General features: G+C 36.0%; 1 protein-coding gene across 3 annotated transcripts in view; it reads left to right on the top strand.

Moving 5' to 3' along the window:
* Positions 1–14,253, top strand: part of Wdr7 (WD repeat domain 7) — a 359,330-nt gene that overhangs the window by 43,811 nt on the left and 301,266 nt on the right. For all 3 annotated transcript variants that reach the window (XM_008855378.2, XM_008855377.2, XM_008855376.2), the window contains exons 8-12: positions 969–1,114; positions 2,004–2,106; positions 4,171–4,312; positions 4,829–5,077; positions 5,791–6,011. In XM_008855378.2, coding sequence (XP_008853600.1) covers positions 969–1,114; positions 2,004–2,106; positions 4,171–4,312; positions 4,829–5,077; positions 5,791–6,011 — 861 coding nt within the window. The remainder of the gene's footprint in view (positions 1–968; positions 1,115–2,003; positions 2,107–4,170; positions 4,313–4,828; positions 5,078–5,790; positions 6,012–14,253) is intronic.

The following is a 14,253-nucleotide window of genomic DNA, read 5'->3' as shown; positions in this document are numbered from 1 at the left end:
TCGGCATCTGAGCATGAATACAAACTCGTCAGGTAGACAGCCTTCCTCTCCCACTAGAGCCTCCATACTCTGCTATCCCTGCCACTGTCCACTGTGCTGTCAGCAACCCCATCCCGTCCCTTTTTAAGTCAAATATTGAAAGTGGTGAAAAGAACAAGTCTGCTAGGAAATGTAAGACCAAGGTTCTCATACCTCCAAACTCTATCGCGTACTGATATGTGACTTTGAGCTGGTAATTTGAGTGCTATTTGTGTCGGTTTCCTGACTGTAGATCAGGATAGTAATACCTGCCTGCTTGCATCTTTCAGTGATTCTAAGGGACAAATAAGATAATTGTAAAGGAACTTTGTGAACATAGTGCTTCTTTACAAAAGTCTATCCAAGGGCAGTAGCTTCTGTTGACACAAAGGAAAGGCTATGCAAGGTCACTAACTTCTGTTATCTGAAAAGTAAGTCTATTAAATGTCAGTAACTTCTGTAGCTGGTGAAATTACAACAACTTTCTCATATAGGATTACTAATAAGATGAAGTCCTTTTTTTTTTTTTTTTATTAAATCTTTTGAGACAGGGTCTCCCTGTAGCCCCACCTCGCTATGTAGACCAGACTGGGCTAGAACCATTTTGTATTTCAGAGTCTCTAGTATTGGCCTTATTTTCAGAGTGATTCTTCCCTCAACACAGGAAAGGCTAAGGATTCCTGTTATTGGATAGGAGACACTCCTATTGCATTTGTTATAGTTCATTGTCTGATTGTGCAGCGGTCATGCATAGCTGGAGACCTAGTAAAGATGTCCATGCCCCAGATCGCAGAGAAAATGTCACCATCTGCAACAGTATACTTTTGAAGACTTGAGTTTGTTAAATATGTTTACAGAAGATTTCTTATGTTTCATGTTAGTTGAAATGGCTCCATATCTTACTGGGCTCACAGAAGCCTGGAGTAGACTGAAACTCTGGTTTCTCCTAGGTGTTCGATGCTGGAGACTATTCCCTGCTGTGCTCGGGCCCTAGTGAAAATGGACAGACGTGGACCGGAGGGGACTTCGTGTCTGCAGATAAAGTCATCATTTGGACTGAAAATGGGCAAAGCTACATTTACAAACTCCCTGCCAGGTATGTAACAGATCAGAAGCTAATCTTTTAGCAAAAGAATTCAGAATTTGATATGTAACTCTAAAGTATGAAACATAAGTAGTATAAATATTTAACCTCAGGATGTCTTAAGGGTGGACCGGAGGGGACTTCGTGTCTGCAGATAAAGTCATCATTTGGACTGAAAATGGGCAAAGCTACATTTACAAACTCCCTGCCAGGTATGTAACAGATCAGAAGCTAATCTTTTAGCAAAAGAATTCAGAATTTGATATGTAACTCTAAAGTATGAAACATAAGTAGTATAAATATTTAACCTCAGGATGTCTTAAGGTAGGGTTATAATCCATACTTGTAAGTACAAAAAAAAAAAAAAACAAAAACCAACTTGGTGGATTTTTGTTTCAAAGAGGATTTTCTTACATTTGTTTGTTTGTTTATTTCTTTATTTTTTTTATTGCATATGTGTGTGTGTGTGTGTGTGTAAAAAAAAAACAAAAACCAACTTGGTGGATTTTTGTTTCAAAGAGGATTTTCTTACATTTGTTTGTTTGTTTATTTCTTTATTTTTAATTTATTGCATGTGTGTGTGTGTGTGTGTGTGTGTGTGTGTGTGTGTGTGTAGGTCAGAGGACAACTTATGAGAGTTGGTTGTCTTCTTCTACTATGCGGATTGAACCCAGGTTGTCAGGCTTACAGGCAAACTCCCTTACCCATGAGCCATCTCTCTGGCCCTCAAGGAGGAATTTTTTAAACAGTTATTTAATACCTAGCTTAAATTAATTAAAACTTCAAAATACACCCCCCCCCCGCTTTTTTGTCTGTTGGCATAAATGCTTATTATGATGATGTGGAATAAATTATTGAGTATCAGTATTTTAAGTGGATATTATATTTTTCCTCTTTTCAGCTGTCTTCCAGCTAGTGATTCATTCCGCAGTGATGTGGGGAAAGCGGTTGAAAATTTGATCCCTCCTGTACAACATAGCTTCTTGGATCGAAAAGATAAAGAGGTAAAATTTATAATTGATAGTTACATTGAACGATCATTTGGTGTCTAAGCATTTGAAGGATTCAAATAAAATTCAATAAAATCTAGGAATGCTAGCATTTGCAAAGCATTTTGTTGTGGTTAATTGCAAACACATTTCAAAATTTGCTTATTTTAAAATACATAATGTATCTATTAAATAGTACTTGCCTTTAAGAGTATATGTGTCTTGACTTTATTAGGTATTGGAATTGACTTATAAAATTTGTATTGAGTGTTAATTTATTCTATACTTATGCAGTTAAAAGCACAGGGACAGACAGTTTGAAAGGCAAAGATAATAGTGATCATGCTGACTAATGCTAGTTTGCTTCTTGAATAACTCATTGCAACATATCCCCAAAGTCAATTACTGATTTAAATAATGAGTAAAAATGAAAATAAAATATTTTTCTCTATCAAAGTAGAAACTTACAGTTTCTAAAAGCCTGTTTCCTATCCATTTACAATTGAAATGCAATAGGCCTTTTATTGGAGTTTCAGCTTTGTGCTGTGTGAGCAGTAAGAAGGGAGCTTTGATTCTGGAAGGAAAGCTTCCTATGCTACTATTATGGGTTCCAGTTTCATTGACTTGAATCTTCTGTCCCGTCCATAAATGGGATGAAGAGAATTGAGTTTTTTTTCCTATGACTATTTTGCATATATAGAATTTGTATGTTTCTTAATTTCCTTGCTACTGTCAGCTCAGTCAGCCACTTCCACTTAAACTAAGGGATAGTGACTTGCATAAAAAAAAACCTACACAAAACAAAAAATAACATGCTATATTAGTTATTTGTCTCATTTCTGTGATAAAATACCTGATAAAAGCAATTTAAGGAAGGGAGGGTTTATTGTGGCCCACTGTTTAGCGGTGCAGTCCATTATGCTGAGGAAGTCATGGTGGCAGCAGTATTAGGCAGTGCTCACATCGCATCCACAGGCAGAAAGCCGAGGGCTATGAATGCTGGTGCTCAGCTGCTTTCTGTTTTTCTGCGCTTGTAGATCCCAGCCCATTAACTGGTACTCTCCACATTAAGGATGGGTCTTCCCTCCTCAATTAACCTAATCTAGAGAATCCCTCACAGATGTATTCAGAGGCTGTATCGTCACAGATTCTGGATCCTGTCAGGTTGACAACCAGTATTAACCACTTCGTGTACTTATCATTTTTCTTTAAATGTAGCTCTCTAGTACATCTTAGTACATTTTAATTTAAAATGTATGTATGATATGGTAAGAGATAGTCATACATTGAAATGTGGCATATTGGTTATCATAGCTGGTATAGCAAAGCCCTGTTAAATGTGTACTTTTGAATTAAAATGATCAAGGTTTAAAGTAAAGTTAAATAACTGGCTATCCTTGTTAGATCTTGTTTCCAGAGGCTAATACTTTTTGTGAAGTAACCAAATGCTGTACCTAGATTATTTGTGAACTGTAAGTTTCAAAACTGAAAATTATTGTTTTTCAGACTAAGATTCTATTAGTTTGTTAACATTGGTTCTATAAATATAATCAAGTACAATGCTGTTAGTTGAAAATTGACCTTATTTTTTAAAATGGGCCCACTAGTTGGGGCCCACCAAGTTTGGTAGTTTGATTTTCATATTGTTCTTAGTTACTTATCAGTGGGCAAAAATGATAGGAATAATGAGCTTTTTTATTGCTCTTGTAAGTAAAGACTTCTTTTTTGGTAAAGAGTGACAGAATATATTAATTATTCAATAATAGGCAATTAAGTAAATTACCTTGTGGTAGCTAGTAACCAGTTTTTATAGAGAAGAACAAAACATTATAAACATAATTTTTAGAGAAAGGCTGTAAATACAGTTTTTTGGTTCCTGTAGTATTTATGCTATACTAGAATTGGTGTGTATATTGATGTTATATAATCATGTGAAAATATATTGAATAATCATGCTCGTAGAACTCTTAAAACTAGGATATGAAGCAAGGTATCTAAGCCTTTATTTGAAAACATGTTATTATATGAAATACTTTGATTCCAAATATAGCTAAATACATTTGAATTTTTTTTTGACAGTTGCTAGTTTGTCCTCCTGTGACTCGGTTCTTTTATGGATGCAAAGAATATTTCTATAAGCTGTTAATTCAGGGTGACTCTTCTGGACGATTAAATATTTGGAGCATATCAGACATAGCTGAAAAACAGGAAGGTGATGAAGGTAATAGTAAATCTTTTTTTTTTCTTTTTTTTAAGACAGGGTCTCTCTATAGCCCCAGCTGGCTTGGGACTCTATGTAGACCAGGCTGGCTGGCCTTGATCTTATAGAATCCATTTGCCTCTGCCTCCTAAGTGCTGGGATTAAATACGTAGGTGATCATGCCAAGCTAATAGTAAATATTGTGCATTGATTTCTTAATTTGTTTTAACATTTTGAATCATAACCATTGACTAAAATGTGATAATTTTTTTTTCTTTTTTGAGACAGGGTCTCCCTATAGTCCCACCTGGGCTGGAACTCATTATGTAGACCAGGCTGGCCTTGATCTCACAGAGATCCTCCTGCCTTTGCATGCACCAGCACTCCTGGCATGATAATGTTAATATAGAATTTTTCTCTAAGAATTATATTTGATAAAAGTAACCTTTCGGTAATTTATTGAATGACTCAATTATCTTTGTGTTTTTTTTTTTTAACCTAAATGTATTTATTTTATATGAAACCAAACTTATACAGGGCTAAAAATGACAACTTCTATTAGTTTGCAAGAGGCATTTGACAAGCTGAAGCCTTGTCCTGCTGGAATTATAGATCAACTAAGTGTGATTCCCAACAGCAACGAACCTCTTAAAGTCACTGCCAGTGTGTATATACCAGCGCACGGACGACTTGTTTGTGGCCGGGAAGATGGAAGCATAATTATTGTACCTGCCACCCAGACTGCTATAGTTCAGCTATTACAAGGGGAACACATGCTCAGAAGAGGTATTTGGACAATTTACCAGTGTCTAAAGTGTTTTGAGAACTCTGACATTGATGTTGAGAATGTCATTATGTTACACTTATTAGTGTAGTAGGTAATTGGTAGTTAAATGTTCAGATGATAAAATATTAAGTACCCATTATTGGAATAAATACCATGCAGTGTCTTTAAATTAAAGGAAGCATTCAAATTTTATCTCTTGGCATTTATGAATAGTTTCATAAATTATTAGTTGTTTCCATTGATTGCTAAGTAGCTGTGTTATCAGCCATATTAATAATACTGTAGAACAGTGCTACTCAGTAGAAATCTAAGGTAAACTATATATGTAATTTCCTGATATCCTTGTTAAAAAATGAAATGAAACATGAAATTGCCCGTAATACTGTATATCGTATAGCCCAATATAGCAAATTTTGATAATTTTGGTAGTTTTTATTTGTAATCCATATGGAAATTATGAATGCAATACTTTACATTATTTCTTTTTATACCAATTCTTTAAACTATGACAGTTCGACTGTGCAGCAGCTATGCATCTGGATTAGCTCCATCTAAGGCTTATTAGCTGTGTAAATAGTAGCTACTGTACTTCAGAGAGTGGTTTTAGAAGATAAAATTCATACCTCTTCTGACATTTCATGTTTACTTTTATATGTTGAAGCATTTTGAGACTTTTCATGTCCCCATTTAAAATCTCAAACCTCATTCACAGGTTGGCCCCCTCACAGAACTCTCCGTGGTCATCGGAACAAAGTCACATGTTTGCTGTATCCTCATCAGGTCTCAGCTCGCTATGATCAAAGATACCTGATATCTGGAGGTGTGGATTTTTCTGTCATAATTTGGGACATATTCTCTGGAGAAATGAAACATATCTTCTGTGTTCATGGTGGCGAGATCACTCAACTTCTGGTCCCACCCGAAAACTGCAGCGTAAGTTGCTTTATCTAAGATAAGGTTTCACCATGGTAGAGGGGCCTCTGATGCTATTAGCATATAAATGGAAACCATAGTAACTTAAAGGAGCTATCATGAGAGAACCAACCAAACTCTCTCAATTTTAACAGTAAGGTAGTAGTAACTTATAGTCAAAATTATGATCATTTGCTATTGGGAAAATAGAGAGACCGTGAACTTGGTAATTTTTACTTACTGTTATCTTCTAAATTACGTGACATGTTCCTAATAGCAATTTGGAAAATAATTATTGAGTGAAATGTCAAGGATCTTTTTAGAGCAGTTTAAATATCCCCAAAGGTCTGAAGATACCCTATCCTCTCTCTCCTGACTTTTTATGCGAGTTCTGGGCTTTGAACTTAGATCCTCATGCTTGTGAAGCAAGTGCTCTTGTGTACTCAGCCATCTAACCAACCTCTTACAAAAAATTGTAGTGCTTTAATGCTTCAGGCCTGTACATTTCATTTTAACCTTGTTCTGACAGCTGAGAAATTTAAGTCACATAGAGGAGATATAGACCAATTTGAAAATTTGAACAGCTGTTCAAGACTGACTTGGGTAAATTATTGACAGCTGAACTCTAGGAGAGTGGAGACCAAAAGATGTTTCTAAGACCTTCGGTGCTGTAGCTGAAAACTCCATCTAAGCCTTGCTCATTAGGACTGTGCAAGACATGAGCTTGTTCAACACCTTCCCTCCCACAGCTTTAGTTTGCCTTTCCTTGCCCTTGTATCACAAATTCTCGTGTAGTCTCTACTTACCAAGACTTAGAATTTTTTGTTCTCACATAGGTGGTTGTTAGAGAAAGGAAATAGACTTTCTGAAAAATACTAAAAGAAGAAAAGTTTTAAAGTACCAAGAGTTCATTATAAAACATTTCCCTTAAGAGAGCGTATATATAGGATTGGCAGCAATAAAAAGCCAGATGTTAACAGGAGTGACCCTCTAGAATATTTCCTTTTTAAGGAAAAGTGGTCTTTGCATGGGCTTTTTTCCATTTTCCAGCTAATTCTCAGTTGTAGAGGGGAACCAAATTTAGAATGGAACATTTGTGTGTATGATAAAGTAATACAACTTTACTTACATTTAAAAACACATAAATCCATACAGCCTATTCATGGATACATGTGTAGGTAGTGTCCTAGTTTGTTTCCTATTACTGTGACAAAAAACATTGACCAAAACCAACTTAGGGAAGAAAGGGTTTATTTCATCTTACAGCTTCCAAGTGACAGTTCATCACTGAGGGAAGTCAGGAATTCAAGGCAGGAACCTGGAGGCAGGAGCTGAAGCACAAAACATAGAAAAACAATGCTTACAGGCTTGCTCCTCTGGCCTGTGTTTAGCCTACTTTCTTATACAACACAGGCCCACTGGCCCACGGGTGACACTGCCCACAGTGGCCTGGGCCCTCCCACATCACTCAACAGTCAAGAAAATGCTTCACAGAAATGGCCACAGACCAGTTCAAGGGAGATAATTCAGGTTGACAACTGAAGTGATCCATCACAGGAAGTATGAAAATTGAACTAGAAGAGTAAGTCCCAAGTTCAGATCTTGGTTTACTTTTGAAGTAAAGGGAATGAGTACGGAAGGGGATAGAAAATGTGACATTTTTAAAATGTCAGATTTTGTTTACCTTTTGTAAATATATACCTAATATCTTTTCTCATTCATATTGACAATTAAATTGTCAGAGGTGTTTTTCTGTTATTAAAACTACTTAGAGAAGAATTTTTGCAAAACTTTGAAAATAAATTATTTAGTACTAATGTTATATCTATGCATGTGGACTTATGTAAGTTAAGCTCTTTAATATATTTGCTAAAAACTTTATTTTCCATTTATTACGTTACTTTTAGCATCATAGAATCTCCAAAAGGATCCAGAAGGGGGCAGCATCGATTTGCCAAAATAGGAATATTGATATAGCTAGTATGATCCTTGGTGGTTGTGCCTTCATTCGACATTGTTGAAGTTTTGTTTCCTACAAGTTTAAGAATATGAATGGTTTAAGTGATTTGGTGGTAGAGATGCTGTGAATAGTCAGTTAATTGATGTCTAACATTCAGGTGAGGAAAAAGTATGATGCAAAGACTAATTCTTCTTGAGAATCTGGTAATAAGGCAATTTCAACTTAAGTTATGATTTCTTTTAAAATTTCTCTATGGTTACTATTCAATTAGATATAACTTTTTAGATTAGGGACAAGGATACAATCATGAATAAGATATAGTTGCTGGGGCTGAACAACCTGAAATAGCCATTTGTGAAGTCAGGCCCTGAGAAACAAAGCTTTAGAGCCAGGTCTGGGTTTGCGACGTCATCCATGGTGATTTCAGCAGATTACTCGACTTCCTTTCCTGTTTGTAGTTCCTGGGCTGTTTAGTACTCATTGTTTCATTACTAATGTAATTCGGTTCAGTGTGCCTCACTTGGGTGGAAAAGACCTAGTTTTGAGCATTTTGTTCACTCATTTCCAGTATGGAATTGTGCGGTTTCTCTGTTGAAACTGCTTTCCCTTTCCTTGTTTTGCAGCCAGTTTAGAACTTGTCCAAGTCAGGGGTGAGTCACCTTTCTCTTCCAGGTCTGACTTTGAAATGTTTTTTTGTTTCTTTTTTTTGAGGGAGGCAGGGAGGATTGATTATTGTTAGTTATAGGGCTGGAGAGATAGCTCAACAGTTAAGAGCACTGACTACTCTTGCAGAGGACCTGGGTTCAGTTCCTGACCTCCAAATGGCAGCTAACAACCATCTGTAACTCCAGTTCTAGGGTATCTGATGCCTGCTTCTAGACTCTGTAGGCAGTAAGCTCATGGATGAACTTACATACATGCAGGCATGTATGTATATATAATTAATTAGATTAATTAAAAATTATCTAATCATACATATAGTTAATTAGATTAATTAAAAATTATCATTAGTCATATATATTTTAATTCACAAGATAATTTTACAATTTTATGGGCTATTGAGTAGCATTTCAATTACTTTGTTTCTTTTTATAGCACAAGGCAGAAATTTCAGGATACCAAGAAACAGTTACTAGATAAAAGGGTTTTATTCTTTTCTAATCTTAGAAAACAGTTCTTAAATACTGCCTATGGTTCCTGCTCAAGACCTGAAATTGGAGTTTTCACCAGCTTGAGATGCCCAACCATGACATTTCTTTGACACCCTTGTGGGTAGATCACAGAGGGTGCAACTTTTAACCTTTACAGAGTCTTTGCTAGCAAGGCCCCATATCATGAAGGGAGAAATTTTAACCAATGTATTGGTTTTCTTAGGGCATAGATTGGATTAGGTACTAATAATGGACTTTCAATACTAGGTTCTTTACATTCTTTGATACAACTTCCAAAGTAAGCCAATATTCATTTTAAACAAAGATACATTTAACTCATGCATTCTGTTAATATGCTACTAGGAAAGAGGCATGAATCCTTCCATAATTCCATAATATCCATATATCCATTTGTTTCTATGAGAAAGGAAGTGTTTGTTGATCTATCAAATCTGTGCAGATGATACGCAAATTCAGTGTTTATTTTTTATAAGGACACAAGTATAATAGGATAGTAAGGTAGACAAGCAGATTAAAAATTGCAGGTCAGGGGGCTGGAGAGATGGCTCAGCAGTTAAGAACACTGACCGTTCTTGCAGAAGACCTGGGTTCGAATCCCAGCACCCACATGGCAGCTAACAACTGTCCGTAACTCCAGTTCCAGGGGATCCAACAGGCTCTTCTGTCCTCTGGGGGCATTGCACGTCAGGGGTGCACATACATACATGCAGGCAATACATGCATACACATAAAATAAAAGTAATAAATAAAATATTTTTTAAAAATTGCAGATCAGATGTTGGATGGCTTTGATGTTCTAAGTATAGACAGCCACCTGTCTATTGGTCTTAATTCAGTACATTCTGTTAACTCGGTTGTAGGGACAGGTGACTAGGATGCAGAGTGTTAAAGGATGATGCGTGTGTGCATACATAAACGTTCATTCATTGGATATAGGTTCTTGCTATGTGGCCAAAGCTAGGCCTCAAACTTGTAATTCTGATGTCTCGGCCTCCCAAGTGGTACAATTACAGGCCTATGTCAATATGCAGTATAGGATGATGTTTTGGGGTTGCTAAAAAAATAAAAAAAAATTAGAATATTTTCAGGCTCTCCAGATTTGGCCATCTTGGTACCTAAAACCCATAAATACATTGTGGAAATTAAAGTTAACATTTTAATGTTTAAATACATGAAGTGTAAAATAACAAAGTCAGTAGAGAAAAAAGATGAAAAATATTCAAGGAACAGAGGAAGGTGGTCACTGCATTGTTAGATTGAATTAAATTTTTTTAAAAATTATTTTTATTTTATGTTATGAATGTATTGCCTGCATGTGTGTAAGTGCATCTGTGTCATGCAATGCTTGCAGAGACCAGAGGAGGGCGTTGGATCCTCTGGAACTGGAGTTACAAAGAATTGTTAGCCGCCATGTAGGTTCTGGGAATTGATCCTCTGCAAGAGCAGTCAGTGCTCCTAACCACTGAGCATCTCTCCAATCGCCTAGATTGAATATTTATATTGGCCACAAATTGTTAAGATTAGTATAAAATTCATGAATGTATTTTAAGATAGCATGTGAGGAGTAGTGTTGATTATGCAGGTGGAACTATTCAGTTAAATTAGAGGCATTCATATAAGAAAATGGTGAAAGGGAGTTGAAACCAATATATTTGAGAGTTATAAGTGTTTTAAGTGGATACCTCAGTATTGACAGCTTTAGGAACCTATTCAGAAAATAAATGTAATTACATTTTAAATGACAGACTCTATACAATGACAATAATAATTATGGTGTAGATAATATTAACTACTACTGTTTTTTGTATTCATGACATATAGTCATGTGGTAATTTGATTATGTACATTTCTTATAGTGTACAAAACAATTCTGTGAGCTGTATTATCCTTAATTACATTATACAGAGAAATGACATATGGAGAAGTTAAGTAACTCATTCAAATTGCATAGATAGTGAGTGACATCTCAAATTTATCTTAAGTAGTCTGATTGGATGATCTGAACTTACCCTCTATATATATTGCCTCCTAGCAGATTTAATAGTATTTAAAATTGCATTTTTCTTCTCTCTCTCTCTCTCTCTCTCTCTCTCTCTCTCTCTCTCTCTCTCTCATCTTGTCTTTTTGAGACAGGGTCTCCCTGTAGCCCCAGGTGGTCTGGAATTTGCTAGGTAGAGTAGGCCTTGATCTCACAGAGTTCCACCTGCCTCTGCTTATCCCCTACCCTCTAATGCTGGGATTAAAGGAGTGTGTCCTCACACCCAACTCATTCTTAATATTTTTCATGATTGATTTATATAATATGATCTTGATGTATATTTGTTTAATACATTTAAAAAATTTTAAATTGTTGGGCATGGTGGCGCATGCCTTTAATCCCAGCACTTGGGAGGTAGAGGAAGGTGGATCGCTGTGAGTTCAAAGCAAGCCTGGTCTACATAGTGAGTTCCAGGCCAGCTGGGGCTACAGGGAGACCCTGTCTCAAAAGCCCCCCCCAAAAAAAATTAAATTGTCTTTTACCTCGTAGAGCAAAACACACGACCTTTTTGTATTCATAAATTTCTGATTTCCTATAAAGAACTACACAGTCCTTGCTTGTAAATTACCTTTCAGTTTTTCTTATTTGATTGTTCAAGTGTAGAATCTTTCAGTTTTAATCCCTCTTTCTTTCTAATTGGAGTATATTACTTGATCTTTTAACTATATTTGATTTATATTGTTTATTAAAAGTTTAAATTTTTTTTTTCAATTTAAAAAAATTTATTGATAATTTTGTATATTCATATAAGGTGTTTTGATTAAATCCATGCCCACTCCCTCCACTCCTCCCATATCTCCCTATCACTTTTTTCTGACAACTTCATGTACTCTCTTTTCTTTTTCTTTTTTTTTTTAAATGGGGCTTTTTGCTACTCTAACATTCCCCCCTCTGAAGAGGTAACCCCAAAATCTTTTAGGGATTAGATAAAAGCTCCCAATTGACATTTTTGGCCTTTGGAACAGAGTATGTTGCTGAAGAGGCCCAAGGACACTTTGACTTTTAGCCAAGAGACTGGCTACTTTTCTTTGTGTGTGTGTGTGTGTGTGTGTGTGTGTGTGTGTGTGTGTGTTAACATTAAATGCCTAGTGAATTCCTACCTCCTATTCTTACCATCCTCTGAGGTGTTTATCCAAATTGTGGATAGGGAATTGGGACACAGACCTCTCTGGCTTCTTCCGTGCTGAACAGGGATGCAGGGTGAGGCAGTTGGAGTACCCCCTTCAGTGGATCTCTCTAAAAGACTCCCAGATTGCACAACTCTTATCAGTAGGGAGAAAAGAAAGTCCTTAATTGGTGCCTAGGAGATGTGAAGGAGAAGTAATGGCAAGAGTAGTTAGCGTTACAAGTTCTAGACAGGGATCCAGAAAAAAAGTCAGAACAGGGTAAATTTCAAATGGTCTTATCAGAGTCTATTGGGATTTCTTGATGAGTGCTTCCAAAAGCATCCCTCTATTGGGTTCCTCCTCATTTTTCTTTTGTCCTCCAAGGCTGGACTTGAGAGTGATGGACTCAGGATTTGTTTTCAGGTACTTTGATAGCTGTTGGAGTAGCTAGAATCAGTGTCAGTTCCCTCTCAAAGGCTTCTAGATAGGAGGAGAAAACAAATTTAGCCATCATTTTAGAACAATAGTGGGTTGTCTCCTTTAGCTGTTTTTAAAAATAGTAGTAATAAGAAGTTACAAATTCACCTGTTGCGAGGTGTGGTCACAAGAGCCTTTAGTCACAGCACTTGGGAGGCAGAGAGAGGGGAATCTCTGAGTTCAGGACCAACTTGTCTTCATAGGGAGTTCCATGCCAGCTGGGGCTACAGGGAGACCCTGTCTCAAAAATCCAAAATAAAAATAAATAAATAAATAAATAAATAAATAAATAAATAAATAAAAGTAAGTAAAACATCATCTGTTATCCTACATAAGAAACCCCATTTCATAGATTTTCCTCTAGCTTTAAAAATCCCCTTGTTACAGACTTGTAATTATACTGTAGATATAGTTATCTGTGTATATTGCATCTTCATTTAATGTTCTAACAGATATTTTTCCGTTATACCTACTCAAGAAAGTAATTCTTAGTGCATGTGTACATTTGCATTGGGTGAGCATGCCATATTTATGTAGCAATTCTATTTAATTGCTCCCAATGTCCAGTATTGTTAATAATGCAACATTAATTATCATTATGTGAAAAATTTTGTTTTTTTTGGGGGGGGATATTTTCTTTGTATTGACTCCTTGATATATTTTTAAAAAATATTAAAACCTCAGAATTTTTGTGTAACAGGCTGTTAATATTTTTAAGTTACCAAGTTGTTTTCTTTAAAAAGTTTTTTGATTTATTTATACATATTATTTTATATATATGAGTGTTTTGCCTGCTTGTAGGTAAGTACACCAGGTGCATGCATTGCTTGCAGAGGCCAGAAGACCCCCTGTAACTGATGTTTCAGATAGTTGTAAGCTACCATGTGGGTGCTGCAAACTGAACCCAAATCCTCTGCAAGAACAGCCAGTGCTTTTGATCACTGAGCCTTCTTTCTAGCCCCTGCCTTTGAATTTTTTAGCCTATAGATATTTTCAGTTTGAGGTAATCCAGTTTATGTGGTTGATTTTTTTGGGGGGGCGGGGAGAGTTTTACTTTTGGGAGGCTTGGAATCCTTCCTACCCCAACCTGAAAAATTCAGTAAAGCTTGAGTAAAGGCAATGAGTGGATTAAAAGCAACTCTATCAGAGTTTCTTTTATATCTGTGGGGTGAGATGAGGTTAAAATTTTCCTTTCCTAATCTTATAAGTTACCACAATTTTATGTATTTTTTCTCAGATACCTGGTATTTTCTTAATTTTGTATTGGATTCTTCATATTTATTTGCTGTTTTTGGAGAAAGATAGAGATCTTAAATAGCCACCTTTTATCCTCATTATTAACATTCATGTATAGAGTGAAAGAAGGAGGCTGTCAAAACTACTCCCTGGAAGTCACGTTGTTCATGTGTAATCTAATTATTTCATTACTTGGTTAACCCATGTTTTGGTTAGCTTGTATGATCTTTTAAATCAGACACAGAAGAAGCAGCTTACTCCCTTTCTTAAAACA

This window comes from Nannospalax galili, unplaced genomic scaffold (genome assembly GCF_000622305.1).
Source record: "Nannospalax galili isolate Female #2095 unplaced genomic scaffold, S.galili_v1.0 scaffold567, whole genome shotgun sequence".
NCBI classification, from domain to species: Eukaryota; Metazoa; Chordata; class Mammalia; order Rodentia; family Spalacidae; genus Nannospalax; species Nannospalax galili.
Note: the sequence above shows the minus strand (reverse complement) of the source record. Positions and strands in the feature narration are given on the sequence as shown.